The sequence below is a fragment of the Rhopilema esculentum genome, chromosome 12 (assembly GCF_057945365.1).
Source record: "Rhopilema esculentum isolate cy_ngs chromosome 12, ASM5794536v1, whole genome shotgun sequence".
NCBI lineage: Eukaryota > Metazoa > Cnidaria > Scyphozoa > Rhizostomeae > Rhizostomatidae > Rhopilema > Rhopilema esculentum.
Window position 1 is genome coordinate 6,879,172 of NC_142826.1, and position 22,166 is coordinate 6,901,337.

Sequence of the window (22,166 nt, forward strand, 5' to 3'; positions counted from 1 at the left end):
TATATTTTCAGCAAAAGATTAAGTTTTATGTGTTAAAGCGAAGGACTGCTGCAAGCAGAAAAAGCAATGCACACTACTGGTGCGACTGAAAGTTAGTCTTGTTCCCTTTGTCAGTCCGTGTTATAGGTATGTTTCTTGGACCTTCTGGTCTTTGACTGTTGACATATGATCCGCGAATTGTTAGCCTACAACACAGAATAGAAAATACATGCAAACCCAGCGGAGGAGAAAACTGGGGAATTAGACGATTTTATTTAGGGGGGGGGGGGAAGCAGTCCATTGGGAATCTGCCCGTGGATTATTGTGAGACTTGAGTACAGGAGCAAGTACCCTGGGTACCAGACTCACTATATAAAATAATAGAGAGTCTGGTCTAGTGCGCCCCATTCTCGTTCTGGTGAACTTACTTGAAAGAACTGAAGTCTATTTAACAGACTAGGCCTGTGAAACAAGACTGTCAGATAAATAACAAAGAAACTCAGTAGTCAGAGGAGTTTTGGGAAATCTTAAAGCAAATGTGTTTTATTTAGTTCTTTAAAGTCGACCTTTTTGATACAGTGGTAATAGACTTTTCTGCCTCAAGATAACAATCAAATCAGGTTTAAAACGCCATTTGGCAGCAAAAAACATGTGCGAAGCATGAAATTAAAGTTAGCACAATGCAGTTATTAAATGTTAATCATTATCAAATTTCGTATACAACTTAAAATAAGTCTTTTGTAATTTTCCTCATAAATTGTGTGTACTTTGAACGTCTACTTCCTCACTGAGAAGGCAGCGCGCTTGGACACCGCGGCGGTTAGAATCATCACGTTGGAAGGTCACCACAGCAAATATGGCCAATATGACAAGCGAAGCCCCGTATGCCAGGCGAAATATTAGCTATAACTGATTAACTGTGTTTGTTGTTGTTTGTTCTCGGCGCATTGCGGTGTTTCTTATCTACTACATTTCACTACAAGGCCTAATTTCTTGCAACGAGAGGCACAGCCTGAGATATCAGAGACTTTCCAAAGCCAGTTGGCAATATGGCGAAGGTGTCTCTTCTCTTTACAAAAAAGGCTTTCAATGCTGTTCTGTGTTCAGTTCCACAACATGCGGAAAATATTCTTTGAGTACAGTTTTAATAGCATCTTCAAACTCAATCGTTAAGGTCGCTAGCATTTATTTATGTTCTGTTCAATGTTTTACACCAGAGCTAAGTTTATTGTTTCGCTGTGACCTTTGAACGTACAGAGATCTGTACATTCGCTCCTGATTGGTTAATATCAGCACACCAGAACGAGAATGGGGCGCACTAGACCAGACTCTCTATTTTATTTCATATAAAGTGAGTCTGGTACCCAGGGTACGGAGCAAGTCCCTTCAGGCGGTACTTCAATGGCTATGCTGCAAATTCTGGCACAGGTTTCTGCACCGGTACGGTACCTAAAGGCAGTGGTGGCGCTAGAAATTCTCCGACAGAGGGGCTTGACCTTCCGACAGGGGGTTCTCGGCAATCGGAGTGAAAACATGGAATCCCAGTTGAAAATGACGCACAAACATTGAGATTACGACAAGATATGAATTAAACAAACAAGAAAGAGCAGATCTTTAGAGCGGGATTAGTATTTTTTGTGGGGACTCGCTTTTTTAAGAAAATGTCTCTAAAATAAAACAGACATATTAAGAAAGCTCTTTGTAGATCTTTTTCCGTGATTTTTTGATATTCCCAACGCTCTAAATTTTTCTGGGTAAGGAAAAAGGCATCATTTAATCATTAAACAGAATAGGGATCAATTTTACTTAGGTAGGTTAGGTCTTTGCTAGCTTGCAGATGCTCGTGTCGCAAAAAACAAGTACACGAAAGTTATTACCTGAGGTGGGGAACTTTTCGAATTTTGATGATTCCACTTCGCTGGAAAATGTCTCATTGAAGCAATATTTTCTACCTTTACCATGAGGCCCTTAGGCACTGGGGGCAGGGGGCAATGCCCCCCCCAATAATTTGCGAAATTGGTGTTTGAAGATCATATAAGCGCAGCTTGATCTGACAGTATAACGTAAGGCAGATATAGAAAAATCTATATTTCTATATTTCTGTCACCAATGTTTCCCAAAGTGCTGGTTATTAGATCTCCAATGTTTTTATGTCTTTTTAATGCTAGTATAGGGGGCTGTTTTCATACTTGTTCAGTATTTTATTTTTTAAAATTATGTCCCAGTGATCTATAAGAATTTTACTTATATTGATAATCCGATTGCCGTTTGGTATGCCGAATAAGATGGTGAGTTTCCCGAAATGGTGTTAAATTACTTGGAAGTTACCTGTTTGAACATTTATACTCAGTGGGATTTCCGCAATCGTAACCATTACTCCTTCTTTTTCTTCAAAACTTTACAAACGGTAGCAAAATCTTGCTCCGACAAAATTATAAATTTACTTCGTTTATCTTCCGACCGGTGAGCTAAGCAGCTCTGACGGGGAGGCTGTAGCCCCCCTGCCCCCTCTGGCGCCACCACTGCCCAAAGAGACGCAGTTGGAATTATTTTTTTGGGAAGGGCGCTAGTCGCTAGAGATAAATGTTTCTTCAAACCCTGACTAAGAGCAAAGTTTTTTAACAAATTTGGCGCTTTAGGGACCGTCGCAGCAGGGTGTTGAGGCTGCTTAGCCTCCCAAAATTTCAAAAATACCCCCAAAACTATACAAATAATCTCCTTACTCTTGGTCCTTGAAGTCCTATGATTAAGAGAAGGCTATTGGGCGATTGATTACTCATTCTTGGAGAGGCTGTGAAAAATATTCATACCTCAGTCCCGCAGATTATTCAGACTATTACAAAATTGCTTCACAAAAGTTCAGGACTCTGAAGAGTTTATTGTAAAAACAATGCCAGCTTTTTAAATGCTGGAAGGCATGGAAAACAATATATATATATTTTGCAGGGACAGCTTTACTTGCACTTCTTCCCAATCACACATTTATGTGGCAGGCCGCTGGTAGCATTTGTGGACCGGGTCGCAGGCTACCAATTACAAGGTTCGGTCCGTATTCGAACATGGGATATTCATAATCATGAATAATCACGATTACACGTAAAACAATTAATCTTTAATTAACAGTAAACATGAAATAGGACTGATAATTAGTATCGCAAAAATCTAATGAAATGAAATGATTTTCATTGCTTGAGAAGTCTCCTTAGCAATGGTGTGTCAGCGAATTACTTATCTGATTATCAGCTGATTACTTATCATAATTAAGGATCTCACTTAAATCATGCTCTCTATATTTATTACCATTCTTGAGCTTCAAAAAGGTGCACGCACATTTGTTAGTATCAACTTGCAAGCTTGCAATTATTTTGTACAAATTTATAGAAATTGATAGGCAGAATGTAAACACACATGTCTTGGAAATCTCCTTCTAATGTGGATTAGTTCCTTCGAACTTTCATCCTTTTTATAAAAGACCAACATTCTTCAGATGACCATATACGAAGTTTCATTGGAAATTCCCAAACGGGCGATACCAAGGAACCCCTGCCCCCTGTTCATCCCAACAACGACGCCCCGCAGAAACTCCAATAGGACACTCGGTAAAATCCCCCACTTCGCCGAGATGAGTACCCCTACACCGTCACACAAACACTCGTTCCAGGTTTTTTACGTCACTGATAGGGGCTATCGAGAAGCCTCGTTTTGAAATTTGGCCTTCTCTTTGCAAAATTCAGCGAACCTGTACATGCTTTGGTTCTCAAAAGGCAAATTATTTTGCCTTGCATCACCGTTTAGGAGGATTTTGCAGCCTGCCAAAAGTCCTACAAGACTTTTAAAATCAGCAGGACTTCGGAAAGGTATTGAATTAAATTGCCGGACTTTCAGCAACATGGCAGACATCATGAAAGTTACGGCGGACAAGAAGGATCCACCTTTTGGTAAGGTTTACGGTGATCACATGGCCTATATTGCATCAGTGAAATTCATTCAATGAACCATTGTGTTTTTACCTATATGTCGTTTAAAAGAGTCATTTATTTCTCATACAGTTAGTTTTTCCATGAAGCTGAGTTTTTTGAGCTTCTTTTAGGGTACTATCATGTCTCATGCCGTACTTTTTCGTCCAGAATGGGGCAAAACCCCACCACCCTTTGAAATTCACTGTTTTGTGGTTAAAAGCTATTAATTATTCTATTGCAAACAGAATATTTCACGAATTCATCCCTAACCTGTTTTGAATTGTGTAGCATGTATAGTATTGGCTTGCAATAACGTAAAAGCAGAAAAACATTCAGGCCTAAGCACATAAAATATCCAGCCAGGGTGTAACATAACATATCATTAACACATCATCATTTATACATTTATATTGGCATAGGATGCTTGCCAACAAATTGTGATTAAGATTCCAATTATCCTACTGATTTGCTTGTAAGAACTTCAAAATAAAGACTTTGCATCAACATTTTTTCTCCATTATTTTCATTCTCTAAAATTGCTTTTTAAAGCTTTAGTTCATTTTTCATTTTAAATTCTTTATACACAAAAATCCATTTAGCTTACAACTAAATACCAAATAAGAAAATAAATACCCTAGTTTCATTAATATGATTTATGTTAGTTAAAGCTAAATTATGCACAGTAATCTATCTTATAGCAGCTGCTCTTCCAGGGAATTGTGTTTTGTGTAGTGTTCAGCTTGTACAATAACTGTTCAATTGCTTTTTGCACTAACTAAGTGTAGAGAGCTCTCTGACGTTGTAACCAGGATGTCTGGTTTGTGTACAAAATTTAGTTCAGATCTGAAGAGTCTGACTCATTTTCATGATTTCAAGCATCCAAGAGGTGTAATAATAGAAATGTTGATAGAAATTATGGAACTGGTAAGGTCAGAACAATAGATCTCACACTTTTGGCACCATGAACTTGATAGGTATCAGCACCCCTTAAACTCAAGACCAGGAAAACATTAATCTGTTCCAACATGGCTACAGACTTGTCAACTTTCAGTTGGAAGCAACATTAATTTTTTGAAATCTTTCATTAACTTGGGTTATTTCACCAAAGTCAGATATTTTGTGTAAGCATGGAGCTGTAACTGAGTAAGTTGCCATTTGTAACATACATCAAATAAAAATTTAGAGAAAAACATCTCAAGAATGTAAGGTGTTAGAGAAAATATTTACTTATTTGCTATTTCTTTTTTAAGAGCTCTGCCAAACAGACAACAGAGTTTATATTGAGGTTAACATTAGAGAATTACAAGGAATTACATTCTCCATTTTGCATTGTAAAAATATGTTCTGCATGCCAATAATGTTTTAGGATATCAAATTGTGTAAATGGACATTTAAAACTATAGGCCTTTGGAGGGAGGGGGGTGAATCTACCTTGTTGTCTCCTTTGCTGACTCTCATGACTCCATTATTAGAAAAGATCACTGTATTCCAGCAGAACACATTGTAAAAGGGAGTTATATAAAATAAAGCTTATCATCTTGAAACTCTCACGGCAAAGCACTTTTAAGAATATTATGATTACATATAACCACCAGAGACAATTTATTGCCTTTAATACTGTCAGTAGTGAGTTTACTAAGTATATTTCTTTGTGCTGTAAAATGTTCACATTCTTTCATGTACATATAATCACAAAACTTGATAATTCCATTGGGCTTATTGTTGCAAAGAAATTAATTTCTTATGTACTTAATGTTGTTTTAACATTTAATTGAGGCAATGAATTTTCCAATTTTTAATTTGCAGCTGCTATTTTGACTGTGGAATATTTAAATGGTACTTCAAAGAAGACAGAGGTTCACTGGGGTGAACACACATACATTGATTTACCTGGGTAAATTTTTAACTTTCAATATCAGAATTATATTTGTTGATAAATATTATATGTGTAAAGACTGGAAGTTGTAGAGACAGCTTGATTTTTCTTAATGGTGCTTATAAAGATGATATTAAGAACCTTCTTCTGTTTACAAGTAATAGACATTGATTCTGTTAAAAAGTTTTTTCATGATGAAAGCCTTTGTAGAAAGAGTTTTCACAGGCCTGGCTGTTTGTATTTTCATAGATGAGCTGTGAATTGCTCCCCTCATTTGCTGAGGTGAGCTAAATCAGTAACACATAGAATGTACTTTAAAGACAATCAACAGATGACTTAATAAGCCCTTTTAGTATCTGTCGGTTGCCTTTAATAGCCTCAGTCAGGAGTATGCTGTTTTACTTCTTTCAATTTGTATTTGCTTTAACCGTGACTTAGGTACCCCCTTTACTTGAAGTATTTAAAAGAACAGACTCTTTCAGTTTTATGTAAAGCTGGCACAACGCAAAAACAATAATTCTCTTGCAAAACAATCTTTTTGTTGCACAGAATTTGAAAATGGCTTTGAAAAACAAATTTTGAAACAAACTTAAGTTATACGTCTAGCACTCTTCAGAGAATAAAACGTCAGAACATAGATAGAAATACCCAGTTTTGGTTCGAAATAGGCCAATCAGAAAACGCGAGCACATGACTGTTGAGGTTGTCCAATCAGTGCCGCTTTCCTATTGAAAATGTTACCAACAGAGTCCTAAGGTGAAAACAAACTCACTTATGTCTACACAAAAGTAGTCAGTCATGTTTATATAGTAGATATGTTCACAAACTGCTAGATGGAACAATGATCAGGCTTTGCCAATAATGCGAAACATGTTGCTGTTGTAGTTTTTCATCCAATCTGGGTTTTTCAGTAAATGCTGCTGGATAGTGGAATTCCACGTTTTGGTTGTCATTTTTGATCTGCAAGACAGAGTACCTTGTTCTCTTTGAGGGATAGTTTTATTTCTATTGCTAGAAGGGACCTGCTGTCTTATTATATCCCCAATCTACAATTCCTACCAATTTCTTTGACTTTCCTTCTAAAAATATTCCTGTTTTCTTAAGATTGAAAGGTTCTAATCACTACAAATGTTTGACTATCTTTTTCCAAATAGATCGAAGTTTATGCCTATCATAAAAAAACTGCCCAACAAGCAAAAAGTTAATTGCAAAAATGCAATGATGGGAGAAATTGCTGTTACAAAAATAAACCAATTTACCCTTGTACATTTTCAGGGTTTTCTGAATAAGAAAAGGGCAAGTTTTTTCACATGTCAATCATGTGGATGGTCTGCTGGGCATATGTTTTGTTGCTATCATTTGTTCATACAACTTGTAAGTTGTAGCTCATTTTAAATGTGTAGCTATTATTGTTTCACAAAATTTCCAACAGTTATACTCAAAGGTCAACAATTTACTCTCAACTTTGATATCACCATAAGCAAAAAGGCAGATAAATGAAAAAGTTTCTGCTTGCTCTTTTCATGTTGTTCCTTATAAGAAACACAATTCTTTTCAGGTATGAGATAAATGATTAGTTTAGTAATTAGTACTTATGTGATGTTTTTCATACAGTATTGCTTGCTTCAAGTAACAAAATGATTTTTTGTCAACTGCAGCATGATTTGTAAGAAGTCTGCTTGAGTTTATTACCATTGGTGCTTGCTTTTATGTCATTATCAGTCACATAAAGGTACACAATTGCAGCCTAGTGATGCTCTCCTTTGCAAGTTTGTGCTATTCTCAAGTAAGCTTTGATTCTGTCTTATCTGCAGATCAACCTGTTTGAATGGAGATATGGCTGTCACTCGATATCTTGCAAGGAAGTTCTCTAAGTCAGGATTATATGGGAAGACCATTCTTGAGGCAACAGAGGTAAGCAAAACATTTTGTTTACCTTGTATGGAGAGTTATGTCTGTGCTGTTTGTAATTGTTTTAAAATTTGTTCTGCTTCTTCCTTGGAGTTTAATCATACAATTAACATGCATCGAAATAAGAGGTGTTTATTTGTACTTTCTAAGGCATCTTGTTTCCCTCTCTTTGAGGATCATTTTGCCTTTTTTACTTTTGCTGAATACTTGTTTTCTGATATTTTACTTGCCTTTATGTGTTATTGTGTAACATACATTTAGATAAAGCAATACCCTGGTTGTGCATTTATGACTGATCAATGTTTGAGACAACAGGAAACAAGACTATTGTGAAACCTGTAGAAAATTAGCTTATAGATTGAATAACTGGAGTCACAACCAGCAACTGAGACTAATTCAAAAAAGTATGAAATTATTGAAAATTTCTTATTTGATATGTATGCAGTGTGTGCTGTTCTCTGATGCTATTAAGTCTAATCATTACTCAATAACTTAATATACATTGTACATATTTGTTATCAAAAGGTTTCTCATTGAAACATTATGAAGTAGGCCCTTAGCTGTACTAGCCACCTGTATTTGTGATGTCAGATAGTCCAATGAAGCATTGAAAATATTTGTTTAAAGTTATTTGCATTGATAAAGGTACTCATTTTACAACTGCATATTTCCTGTTTTTTTGACAGATTGACCATTGGCTTGACTTCAGCTCAGCAAACTTGAAAAATTCAAACAGTGTCTGGACAGCTGTACAGTATCTTGACAGTGTTCTTGCTCCTAGTACCTACCTAGTGGGGCACACCTTCACTATTGCAGATTTTGCAGTTTGGGGGTCTTTACAGGGTAAGGTGAACTTGATGGCAGATCAGTATATCCTATATGCTCCAGCAAGATCAAATATGTCAACTGAGTTGGTTTATCAAATGCAAACTCTATAAAAAATGTAAAGTGACAAATATAAATAACTAGATTATGTTTAGTGAAAAAACTGATCAATACCTCTGTTTTAGATGGTTTTTTTCCTTGATGTTTTGCGATTTTGCAGGAAAGTAAAACACCAATATGAAATAGCAGTTATTTGCTTTTGTAAAGTAAATACACTATTAGTCAGGCCTCTCTGGGAGAAAAACAACACAGGCTATAAAAAACCCTTGCCAATTTGGCTGCGTGGGCTTTATATTTTTTTATTTACAAAGGCAAAAATACATTCATTACCTTGCCAATTCTTTAAACATTATTCACCTTAAGAAGGCATTCTTATGTATATTACTATCATTCAGTTTTGTATTATCACTACTTAAAACAAGACAAAAGAGGAACATAGCTTTTTTGGAATAAAGTAAAGTTTTGTTAGGTTTTGCCAGTCAAATGTGACTTTTTGGGAATGCCTAGTTTATATGTTGTGACTTGAAAAGAGATTGTTTTGTATTTGACAGCATGGTGTAACATTTCTCACCTTAATCATTCGTAGCATTAATCATGCTATATGTTATTCCTTTCGTGCGAACACATTTTCTATTCCATTGCAAGTTTTAGCAGATAAAACAATAGTTTGTTAACATGTGATAAACACATAGACTTGTAAGACCTCTTTCTCTTTATTAGTACAGACATTGGGAAGCTAAACTGCACGGATTAAAAGAGAACATTGGTTTGAAAAACTGCGTGGGCTGAAAAAACCCCTCGCAAATTTATTTCGCATGGGGTTTGTGCTCGTTAAAAAGTTGTAAAAAAGTTAATATTATCAAATTTAAGCTAGCTCATCCCCGAAACATTGAAAATATTGTCACTTTCCTGTTACAGGGAATAAATCTTGGGATGCCCTAGTCAAAAAGGAAACCATTGGCCAAAACATCAACCGTTGGTTTTCCTACTGCTCCTCACAACCAGAGTTTAAGAAAGCTCTGAAAATGGTCCCCAATGCTAGTCAAAAGCAAAGCGGAAAGGATTCATCAGACAAGCAAACAAAATCATCTGTAAGAAACTCATTTGATTTTTTCTCATCATATGGAATTTACTCATCAAATAAAATCATAGGGTTATAGGTTTGTTTAGTGGTATAATTACCTTTGTCTGGTGGGGCTGAAGGATCCAGTCACAAGCTTACCCTTCCTAATGTGAAGTTACTACTAGCTTATCCACTTGGCGATCATTTAAAGAATTCACTGGGGACTTCTTGTCTGAACTGCCGTCGCTTTGTCTAATACCAGAAGTTGGTGTTTTGTTGCTGCCATCTTGAAGTAATATACTGTAGTTTACCTATTGATCACAGATAGCCATAATTCGCAGTAGATTTGTAAATTTTATTCATTCTTTCTATTCAAATAGTTGCAGGGTGCAATATTTTTCCCAGTTAAAAAATATAATTTTTGTTATTTGTGTAGTTATTTGATCAGTGTATTTTTCTTCCAAGATGCATTTATTCATTATCCTTCCACAAAAGAGAAACATTTCCGTGACATACAAAATCAGTTAGATTATTGTTGTCTGTCTTTTAGGGTTTGCAGAGCACAATGGAAGAGGGTGGGAAGTTTATTGATCTTCCTGGTGCAAAAGAAGGCGAGGTTGTCGTGAGATTTCCTCCAGAGGCTAGTGGGTATGCTCTTTCTGTATCATTTTTATGGTCCTTAAGGATTGAAAGTGCTTTTCATCATAGTGCAGAAATCCATAATTTTTTAAACTTTAAAACCAGAAATTGTAAATATATTATCGTGCAATCAGCACAAGCTTGTACTCAAGCTTTTTAGCAACGAGGTTTAAGATGAATAAAATTAACAAGATTAACAATGAGGTAATGAATTTTCAAAAGTCTTCCTTCTTTATAGAATTCTGTCTCGGCCATAGAAGCCCTTTTCCAAATCCACTGAGAAAAATCTTACTCTTAACTGGCAAAATTTCAATGCAAAATTCATATATAAACGCACACACAGACACACAGACATTACGGTGCAATATTTGCTATTTACATGAGTGTATCTCCGTGTCGCATTGATAGCTATCTTCATATTGGACATGCAAAAGCTGCCTTGCTCAATCAATACTACAAAGAAAATTACAAGGGAAAACTGATAATGCGCTTTGATGATACAAACCCTGCCAAAGAAAACGAGCATTTTGAAGAGGTATGAATGGTATCGTTTGTAAGCAGTGGAATTCTTGTCAAGTTGTGTGATAAAGTTTTCTTTATGAAGTAAGGTAATAGAGAAGGTACTGGTTTCTTTAATCACGAATTTTAATTAACGCTACAGGCCTGATGTTTATCAAGTACACCTTGCAATAGTCAAAAGTTATCCATGTTTAAAGATATCCCATCAAAGTTCAATTTTTTAATCAGCAATGTTTTTTCGGTTCAAACCAAATTAAAGTTATCTGTAAGAATCTATGATAATATCTAGCTTTTTATCTTATGGCTGTAGCAAGTCAAATAGGGTAGAAAGAAATCCAGGCTTTCTCTAAGACCACTTCATTGAACTTAAATAGCGCCTCTAAGTCAGCAAGTAGGTAAATGAACAAGGCCATGTCAATTCGATAGATATATGGACGTTGGACATGCCAAGGCCGCCTTGATATGCCAACAGTACAAGGATAGTTACAATGGGACATTTATATTTCGCTTTGACGATACCAACCCAGAGAGAATAAAAGCTCATTTTGAGAAGGTAATCTATTCCATTCGCATAGTAAGCATTAAACCATCCTTGTGTATAAAAACGTTTAAAATAGTTTTATTGTGATCGCAAATATATCTCCCTGTTTATGAAGAAATACCCTAACATATGTTAGCTATTTTTTCTGTTTTTGAATGAATCGTATGTGCTGCTAAAGTCTGGTTTCCAAAAAGTCGTTCCAGTCCTGCAGATCGGATCTTACCAGTCATGTGAGACAGAATCAATCCTACCTCCGAAAGATACGACTTTAGAGAATAACGTCCTGCTATGGAAGAATTCTTCTCTTTGGAAGCCGTTTCCACAAATTATGACTCATTTCCAGAAGTCTATAAATATTAGGCCCTTAATTTATGTATTTTGGTAAATTCGCAAGCCATACTCGTAAGCCCTCAAAGGCATTACGTCACGACGTATTTCGATTGTCATTGACATCCCCATTGATTGAACTATACTATAGACTTAATGTTTCGTATCCAATCAGCATTGTAAGACTAATTGTCAACGTTTTCTTAATCATAAGGACACCACACAGAGCCCATTGTTAGCTCTGAACGAGACAAAGTCCCTTTAACTTTTTAGCTACAAAAATGTTTCGATTGCTCCCTCATCCTTTGTTAGGTATTTTAGCTACCTGTGTATCATCCGAGAACCAGTACTGTCTACTTATGCACCTGAAGAAACACCAAGACGCTGTTGCAAAATTTAAAAAAATCTTACGTATTTTCACAGTTCCGCTTTAGGGATATTGTCTTTTCCAGGTCATTTTGGAAGACATCAAACTTTTGCATTTGACCCCAGACAAATTCAGCCGTACCTCAGATTATTTTGATGTCTGCCTCAAAGCTGCGGAGAAACTTATAAGAGAAGGCAACGCATTCTGTGATGATACACCAATGGAGGCTGTGAAAGAATTGCGAGAGAAGAGGGAGCCATCCGCAAAACGTGATCTGGGTACGTTCATTGTTTTAGAATGCCTTTGTGGCTGTCAGGAATGGGGAAAGAGGAAATGTGATTGGAATTTGCTTAAACCCCAAAGAAAGAAAGGAGGGATGAGTTAAGTAGACCAGAGAGCTGGTATTCAGAGCCCAAACAAAGCAAAATTAGAAAATGCTATTTCAATTTACAGTTGATGGGTACAGAAATTGTATGGTTAATCTTCGTTACTCTAAGGGCAAAATCTAGCAGCGGCTTGAAAACTCTATCTAAAAACCAAAAACATTTTGTTAGAACGTTTGTGTACAAGATTCCTATTTGTTTAAGCATAGGTTGCCATTCATCGTACATGTACATGCTTCTAAATCAGTAACCCCCACAGGCGTGGAAGAGAATCTGGCAATATGGGCAGAAATGGTGAAAGGCAGTGAACTTGGTCAGAGGAACTGCCTAAGAGGAAAAATCGATTACGCAAGCGACAATGGCTGTTTAAGGGATCCTGTTCTTTATCGATGCAAAACAGAGCCTCATCTGGTGACTGGAACTCGCTTTAAGTAAGTATCATTTAGTTCATGCTATCCATTTAATTGGTGAGGTCACTTCAGGTAAGTTCTTAAAAGAGATTGTGGATGTAACGACCCTTTAAAAGCCGGATATCTGTCTGTGAACCAATGGTAGTAATGCTATTGCATATTTGAGAAATTTGTTTGCTGATGCTATTAGGCAACAGGGCGGTAGAATACTCTTACGGGCAAGATCCTAGTTTACTTCAATTGATTTTGGGAGGGGAATGCCAAATAAACATTGATAGGTCTGCATTGTTTGGATATATAGGCCTTTTTCCGAGCGATCACTGCTATTCATTTAGCGGACTCCTTTCTTGCAGGTTCCAAATATTGTTTCCTTTAATTGAGGTTTTATTGGTCCATGTTTAGCTCTATTGAATTTTGTTTAGAACTAGAAGAGAACTGTTGCTAAAGTATTTTTTAGAATTTTGCAGAAGGTCATGTGACCATGCTCAGAATTTTGTTTAGGGATCTGAAAATCTTAACTAGGTCGTATTCAAGAGGTTTTCGGGGTGTGTCCGTCTCGCCCAACATCTGAAATTTTGTCAATAAAATCTTATACAATGGGAAAAAATTTTCAGCAGAAAGTAAAATTGTTTCGTCAAAATGATGGTTTTGCAAATATTATCATTTTGGAAGTATCATCATTCTGCATATTATCATCGGAGTGGATTGCTTTACTTGTAGTCGTCGAGAGATTTTTAAAACTGTCCGAGCGATAATTATGAGGGAAGTTCTGCGATTTTGACTGTGCAGTATCAAATCATTCGACAAAGCCTTTCTATTCTTGGGAGTAGTCAAATAAGGTTTTCAATTAAACTTTGCTCACCTAAGTTGTATGATTTACGACTGTTTTTCTGCCTTGACTTTTTATCAAATTATGCACCTCTCTTGATTAGTGTGATTATAATTTCCAAGAAAGTTGATGCCAGTTCTACCATAACGAACCAAAGGAGATGCACTAACTTTTTATAGCATATCAAATGCACGAGCGACATTTTCTGTCAATCGAGCCTTGCCAGTGCATATGCCGTCAACGTTACTATATTTTTGCAAATTTGAGTATCAAGTTTTTGTAGAATGTTGCCGGAACATGTGTCATGATATTGAGTTGTATGCAGCTGCTACTTAACATAGCAATTCACTAGATCCACTCCTAGGTCATTGGAAGTACTACAACAGAATATGAATTATGTGGTACTACATCGCAAAATACATGCTTATTATCCGATCGAGGCTCAATGTTAAAATGAAGTGGGCTTCAGTGCGCAATTATTACTGCAAATAAACGAGGGAGAAATCATTCGATGGGGATTTCGTACACCTTTGATTGAAGTCATTTTTTAAAAATCCCTGGAAATCCCTTTGTTTTCGTGGAAATCTCGTATGCTATTTGCAAGAGTGAATTGTCCCTCGCATGTAAACGTCGAACTGGACCCTTCAAGTTCGCCAGATAATCTCTCTTGAAATGAATTTTTCTCTGTTTTGAATTAAAATTTCATGGCAACATTCACCATACGTGCTGCAGTTTAGATCTGTACTATGATAGTGATTGAGTAAGGCCTGGTTCAAATGTCGCACTTCTCATGTGCCGAACCTAACTCTGTTTGGAGCGACACTTGAGCATGTTTAGCGCGACTCCCGTTTCAAACGTCGAACTTAATCATGTCGCGCCAAATGGCTATCAGGATTGTTACATGAAGTATCTTGGTTAAAGCGCGCAATCTCAAATATTTGTTTGAAACGCATGCGCCCTCCAAGAAAGAAATGAATTTTGGGAAGGAAAAGAAATTAAATATAATTATACATTGAGTTCGGTACATGATAAGCTCGACACTTGAAACCGTGCCGTGCTGGAGCAGTGCAGCTCGGCAAGCTCTGCCGATCCAAACTAGTCTGCCGCTCCTAATTAAATCTGCGGTACCAAATTGATTCAAACGTCGCGCCCCTCATGTACATAATTCTCGAGTTAGGTTCAGCACATGAGAAGCGCGACGTTTGAACCAGGCCTAAGTGTTATGACTGTACTTGATAAATATGTGCTCATCCACCATACTACCTGTAGAGAGGATAGCACCCTGGGAAAAGAATTTTAAGTTGTAAGCAATGACCTAACCGTTTGAAGCATTTTGCCTCCCTATAAATGTTTGTGTTTGGATCGTAAATTTGCGAAAGTTTTGGCGTCGTTTACAAACTACTTTTCCTTCGTGTTTTGAATCAGCAAGACATACCTTTTTTGCCTTTCTTGCAAACATGTCAAGATATAAATTCTGTGCACCAAAAAGATCAACTTTAAGATATTTTTCTGCACCAAACAATGCACTAAAAATTCCCTCTGCAACGCACTATTTTATTCACACTAAATCCTGTCTATTCTGGTTTCACTTTGCGGAACTTGGCACGAATATCTTTGTCCCCCCTCCATCCAAATTCACATGCTACACCACGATTTATCAAATGCATATTTTGGAACATTTCTGCGACGCCCTGCCCTCAGGCCACAGAATAGACATTCCTATTCTGTGTTCAGGCCTCAAGCTCCTGCGGCCTTTGGCGGGCCAGGGCGGTCAGTAAATTTCGCGCCAAAACGAGATCGTCGTGCCCGCGGAGCAGCCATCGAATGTTTTGGTGGTGCCAAAAAGTGATTTCGAGAAAAATTATATTGCTTGTTTTCACTCACTTGACCATGGCTAATGGTGCAGTTCTAGAAGATTTGAAGGTTAGCGTAGATATTTGGACACCAAACAAATATCCATGGGTTAAGTACTATTTTCTTACTCATATGCATGCAGATCATATTGTTGGCCTAACTCCATCGTGGCGGAACAAGATTTACTGCTCTGAAATGTCTAAGAGGTTGTTGATGCAGAAGTTTGGATTTGCTGATGATTTGGTAATATCAATGGAACTTGGAATACCTGCAGTTTTTTATAAAGATGGCACAGAATCATTTAATGTAACGTTTTATGATGCTAACCATTGTCCAGGTTCTGTAATTCTGGTGTTTGAAGGGCGCTTTGGAAGAATTTTATATACTGGCGATTTTCGATGCGATCAAGCATTCCTAGAGAATTTCAAGATTAGTAATCTCAGCAATGTAGATAGATTGTATCTAGATAACACTTATTTTAGCAAGAGAGTCGATTTTCCGCCGCGTGAAACTGTTACCAAAGATATAATCAAAATCATTCGTAGCCATCCAGGGTTTCAAGTTATAATCGTCTGCTACAACTTAGGGAAAGAAGATTTGTTAGTAGAAATCGCCATGGATCTTCGTGAGTGGATTGTTGTAAGCCAAGTGAAATATGACCTGCTGGAGATTCTTGAAATGCCAAATGTTTTTACGATTCGAAAGGATGAAGGAAGAATAAGAGCCATTGTAGCTAGAGACCTTGCTGGTCGTGAAATTAAAGATTGGATTGAGTCAGTACCTACAATTGCGATTTTTCCTACAGGTATGTTTAATAAGGAAAATAATCCATATAAAACCAATGCATTTGAGGAGACATTTTTTGTACCTTATTCTGATCATTCCAGTTACAGTGAAATTGTTGAGTTCCTAAAGTATGTGAAACCAGGCCGGGTAATACCATTAGTAAAAGATAAAAATTGGGACTACAATGAAATTGTTAGGATAACAAAAGCAGACAGAAACCACATGACGACTTTGAAAGATTTGGCAAAGGAACCTGATGTTGTACAAATGGAAATGGATGATCATCAGAACTTATTAATGGATGATGAGTTGCTATTTAGAAATGGAGATATAAACAATGATGAATTTAAAGCTGGTAGAAAGAAATCATGGTCAAAAAGAAGGCCTAAAGTACCAGCAATTAAAAGAATACCTTCAAATAAGGGTGTTGTGTTTGACAAGATAGGAGAAGAAAATGGTGGTTGTGATGTTACTGGTAGGGTTCATCATTCAAAATCTCACAGTAAAGACACCAGTGAAGGCTCTGAATGTACTGACATGAATATTGTTAATGCAAATAATTTTTTGTCAGGTCAATTGAATTCTGCAACAGAACTAAATGCTGTAGCAACTGATTTTGCAGAAGAGACTTGTATTAAACCTTTTTCAAGTAGAAATAGCCCTGCTTGTGATAAAGATATTAAAGATCCTGAGAAGTCTTCAGCTTCTGAGTGTATGTATTATACAAAATTTAATAAGGACCAGGCTCAAAGTGGATCAATTGTATCTTTGGTTGACAAAGATGATGTTCGGGGCACAGATGATGATAGGGCTTCCCAGGATTCTGATGAAACTGATATAGACAATGAATGTAATGAACATAATGGCGCGTCTGAAGACACCTGTGCAGAAGTTGTGGAAGATAGTGTCTCTATTCTTTACTCAATTGGCAAAGAAAACTCAAAGAGAGAAGAAAACAATTCTGATGAAAACGACAGTCATAGTACAATGGCCAGTAACAATGAACATTCTCAAAGCATACAGAACCCCTCTCTTTGGTCATTGCATTATCTTTCAACATTATATGGTAAAGCGGATGCAAAAAATCGTAATCCCTTGAGGGCTTTATCTTGTGCTACCGGGATGTTTATGAATAAACTTAGAGAAAGAATAGAACTTTGACAGGGAGTCTCAAGGCCAATTTGTAGTTGCTAGTCAGTTTGTGTTAAAAATGTACTTTGAATTTTGGATATGTTTATATGCTGATAAAATGTTGTGTTTTGATTTGTATTTATATATATATATATTATATACATATGATATGCATATTATATATGTTTAAAATGTTGTGTTCTAATTGTTTGCATTAAATTGATAAAACTTTAGCATAGTCCTTTTTTTGACAACCATTTATTTCTCTAGACACAATTGTTATATCTAAGCATTCTTTTTAAGGACTTCCATACATTGTTTGCATATTTTATGCAACACGGTTAAAAAAATTATCATCAAGAACCTTAGACAAAGAAAAAGACAATTATGTGCTCAGGATTCTTGTATTTAACAGAGATTTGATAATACCTAGCTTACTTTGATGTATAGAATAGGTCGATCAATACTCTTTCATGTTTAAAAATCCAGCTATACTATTAGCTCTTGCATTCATATGTTTAGAAATCAAAGATATGTGTGAAATTCTTTGGATTTTCTAAGTGGGTTGGCCACTTAGATAATATTCATTAGATAATACATCAAACACGTCAAATGATCAACATAGGGCATATTCTGGAAATTGTTTAAGTCATAGGTTCCCATTGTTCCCCTTACTCTAGAGTTTGAGTTATTCATGGTTCTCCATTTAGCTAATCAAAATAACCAGAGTACGCATCATTAAGATTTTGTAAATATACTATTTTGTATTTTCTTGTTGACCAAAGTTTTTGAGCAAATTGAAGGTATTATTTTGTGGAAATCTTTGTAGTTTTTCTTTTTGTTACTTGTAGAAAAGGTTCTATGTGATGTGCATTAGGTCATAAACCACTTCCTTTTAACAAGCTGTGTCATATGCAAGTTCCAATGTGATTATGTGTTCCACAGACCAGGCTTCTCTTTTACTGTTATCTATCTATCTTGGTAGTAACTTGAAACAACCAACTTTGGTTATTGCATTTTATGAGAATCACTTCAAGTTTGAATCACTGAAAACAATCTCCTATTCAACTTTGAAGTCAGTAATTCATAAATTACAGATTACTATGTCAAATGCTAGTTTCCTTCCCTGATTTCTTTTAAAACCAAATCTGCACAAAAAGGTATCAAAGAAGTTTTTACTGTTCAGTATTTTTAATGTCTAATGTTAAGATTTTAACTTTCGGTTTAAATTATAGATCTGTTAAGTTTTTAAATTCTTGTTATTGATAAAAAAGATTAGAGTTTATAATTAGATAAATCTATTAAAAAAAAGATTTAATAAAGAAGAATTGACAATTTTAGAATAGGCTTAAACCTTCAGTTTTAGTTTTCAAAATGTATTAGTATTGTCATATTCCAATATTTTAAAATTCACTTTTTGTAACACTGAATGAACACAGAATTTCCATCACCTTGAAATTTTGTATTGAAGTAAAGAATTAAGGAAGTTTTTCTAAATGTGTTTTCATTTGCTTAATTTTTTTATACTGACATTTTATCTTATTGAAACTTTTGTCTTTAGGCCTTGTCTTATTCCACATATAAACAGATATTTTAATAGTGAATTCGTATCTCAATTAATATGGCTTGATGTTGTGTGATGTTGAGTTGCCAATATATTTTTATAGTATAATTTTAAATTTACAAATGCGGGATATGGCAATTGGCAGTATGTCTAATTTCCTTTTAAGATCTGTTGCCTGGATTAAGATCTTGTGCCTTTGTGCCAAAATACCCTTTGCTGTTTTGCAATTATCATTGTATTTAGTTACAGTAAGCTAAACACTGACAAGTTATATTTCTGGTTTTCATTTGTACTTTGAATGGCATTCTGATTGAGCGCCATTATTATTTCTACTGAAAATATTTATCTATGAGAAAGGTAGAGGATATTTTTTGGGGAGGTAAGAGAATTTAATAAGTCAGTTCATGAACTTAGAACTTTTAATTACATTAATTATTTTCAAAACATTCCTCGATTCCCCGAATAGAAATACATTATTCATCTACAAATCGTCCACTTTTTTAAATATACACGCATTTCCTTTTGTGTATAAACTTATTAATTTGGTCTGCTTGGCATATTTGGTCTAATTCGAAACCATAAGCCTATATCAGTGAACAAATTGGCTTAAATGGCTTGTTTTGACGTAAAGGGTGGTGTTATTACGCCCCCCAAGACAGTCTCATTTTAGGTCAGGCCCATGGTGAGCATCCACGTGCCTTTAATTTTTCCCTTGTGCCTTTTAGATCTGAAAACGTCTGTGGTCAGGGCAGTGATCTATGTAGTTTGTTATAAAGTTTGTTTTGTCCCTTTCAGGGTTTATCCGACGTATGATCTTGCTTGTCCAATAGTAGACAGCATCGAGGGAGTGACGCATGCGCTCAGAACGACCGAGTACCATGACCGGGATCCCCTGTATTTTTGGGTGCTGGACAAGCTAGGTAAGTTTAACAAACATCATGAATGAATATAGCAATTGCAACCATTTCAGTTAACACATTCTTAAAAACTGTTAATATGATTTGAGGCCCATCTGTTTAAATTATTAGCCAAAGCACTTACAGAATATTTCAATACCTCCATTGGGTTCCAGCTAACTTTCATCTGAAAAATATTCTTGCAAAGCAGTTAGAATTCTCCCCAAAGGAAGTTCGAAGTACTTTCGAAATGTTGCCTTTCCCTTGGATGCAATTGCTTCTTTTCTATGATCCATAAATCTTTTAAAAGTACGTTGATTAACCATATGTTGTGAAACCGATTCATTATCTCCATCTTTTTTTATCCAGTTCCAGTACAGGTTGATTTTTGAGGGATTCAAATGCTGTATTTTTATTAGCTAAACCCTCGTACGGCAATTTATAGCTAAACGGCATGAATTGGAAGCCTGAAAATATTAAATTGATAATTTATTGATTGATTCCTGAGTAACTTTCTACTTGATCTCGTTCTCGCTAAGTTTTCTGTTTTGCAAATAGAAATGAGGAAGCCCCATATTTATGAATACAGTCGACTGGCTATGACGAACACCGTTTTGTCAAAGAGAAAACTGACCTATCTTGTGGAGCAAGGAATGGTCGACGGCTGGTACGTTTTTGGTTTTTCTTCTCGATTCTTTGTAAAGCAAATGTTCGATACAGTTGCACTTCGATACAGGCTTATTTCCTAGAATTGGGAGTGTTAGAACGTTTAAAAAGTGTGAGAGCAGATGGTGAGAGTTTAAATATAAATAGTATTTCGCACTTAATACATTTATATTCATTTCTAAGGGTATTCTTGTTTCATTTGCAGCATGATCCTTGGATTCAATGATTCTTTTTTAACAAGAAAACGCAATGAGTTTCTAAATGAACATTTAGGAAATCAGACAGCTATTGTTTACAGTACAAAAAAGGCCCTTTCATCCATTCAAAAGGATAGCGCTCCTACCACACAAAAAGTTCCGTTATATATGAATTTACGTGCCAGTGTGATTCTGGCTACGTAGGACGCACTACCCTAAGATTGGAGGATAGAATAAAACAACATGTTCAATCTAGTATTAGAAATAAAACTCATCCCCAAAGGGAACAGCCATAGACTTACTCCCTGAGCCTCTGTTTCGCTACTGCCTCACTTGACGGACGCTACAACAGAGACTCATAATCCAAAGTACTCAAAAACTGGCAACTTCAATTTTGTCTCGTTCTCGATTTCTTTTCAAATATTTCCAAATCCACCCCCCTGATTTGCACATTTGCGCAGCTTTTTCATTCGCGTGTAAAGATGTTAGTTTTTTCGTACGTATGGATGGTTTTTTCTTCTTTTCTCTGGGAATTGCATTTTCTCTGGTGTGGCAGTTACAGTGAAGACTTTGCAACAGTAAGTTATCCTTTTTGCAGTATTCTTCTGTAATTTTTTCAAAGAAGTCATGTAGAAATATTTTTATAATTTATTTCACTTCTTTGCGTGAATAACTGTGCCTTGTGGCTGGCAACAAACACGTGGATAACTTTGTTAGCTACATGATGATATCTTAAGTCAAATTAATGGAGATAGATAAGTAACTGAAGGAGAAAGGCTTGGTTCAGGAAGGTCAAAAACACGGGCCGATTTTTTTCAAGGCGTTTATTCTACCGATAAATTTTCCAGACCAGTTCAATTTTGATGTCACTTTCAAGTATAGTAAGTTAAGCCAAATTTTGAACTAGGCCTTGTAGCTAGGACCGTGGCAAAAACTAGGATATTAAAATGGATAAAGTTGTGCCTCTTGTTATTGTGAGTAATTTTTTGTTATGTCTATGTTCTAGATGACAACTCAATGAAGACAGACAATTCTCCCAATAAAGTAAAATTTCATTGTGGACTTTTTCAAGAATATAATATGAACTCATTTATAGTATCATTTATAACTTCAGTTTTGTCAAAGTGACTTTTTGTCTTGACTGTTTATTATGTTGTAGTAAACATGCTTGCATCCAATTGAATTTGGTATATACTAATTATATTCACTGAGTTGTGGTGTTTATTGTCTGAACTTCTCCAATATCAGGGTGCATTCTCCATGTAGGTAGGCCCGAATTTATCTGGACTGGGATTAGAAAAATCCCTTAGGTGTATGAAGGAAAAGTCCTTTTACTCTACGTATCGTCGACAGGAAATCCCTAGGATCAATTAATTCTAACGGT

At 36.0% G+C, this 22,166-nt stretch overlaps 2 protein-coding genes across 2 annotated transcripts in view; both read left to right on the forward strand.

Annotated features, from left to right (window-relative positions):
• Nucleotides 1–3,699: 3,699 nt before the first annotated feature.
• LOC135681205 (bifunctional glutamate/proline--tRNA ligase) overlaps nt 3,700–22,166 on the forward strand; it is a 37,322-nt gene continuing 18,855 nt past the window's right edge. Inside the window, exons 1-11 of the mRNA XM_065195536.2 lie at nt 3,700–3,917; nt 5,745–5,832; nt 7,629–7,728; nt 8,412–8,568; nt 9,529–9,701; nt 10,224–10,321; nt 10,721–10,847; nt 12,152–12,344; nt 12,709–12,880; nt 19,819–19,943; nt 20,478–20,586. Coding sequence (XP_065051608.2) covers nt 3,725–3,917; nt 5,745–5,832; nt 7,629–7,728; nt 8,412–8,568; nt 9,529–9,701; nt 10,224–10,321; nt 10,721–10,847; nt 12,152–12,344; nt 12,709–12,880; nt 19,819–19,943; nt 20,478–20,586 — 1,535 coding nt within the window. The 5' untranslated portion in view covers nt 3,700–3,724. The remainder of the gene's footprint in view (nt 3,918–5,744; nt 5,833–7,628; nt 7,729–8,411; nt 8,569–9,528; nt 9,702–10,223; nt 10,322–10,720; nt 10,848–12,151; nt 12,345–12,708; nt 12,881–19,818; nt 19,944–20,477; nt 20,587–22,166) is intronic.
• Nucleotides 12,891–19,812, forward strand: LOC135681207 (uncharacterized). The gene has a single exon (XM_065195539.2). The coding sequence runs from the start codon at nt 15,513–15,515 to the stop codon at nt 17,487–17,489; it is 1,977 nt and encodes a 658-aa protein (XP_065051611.2). The 5' UTR covers nt 12,891–15,512; the 3' UTR covers nt 17,490–19,812.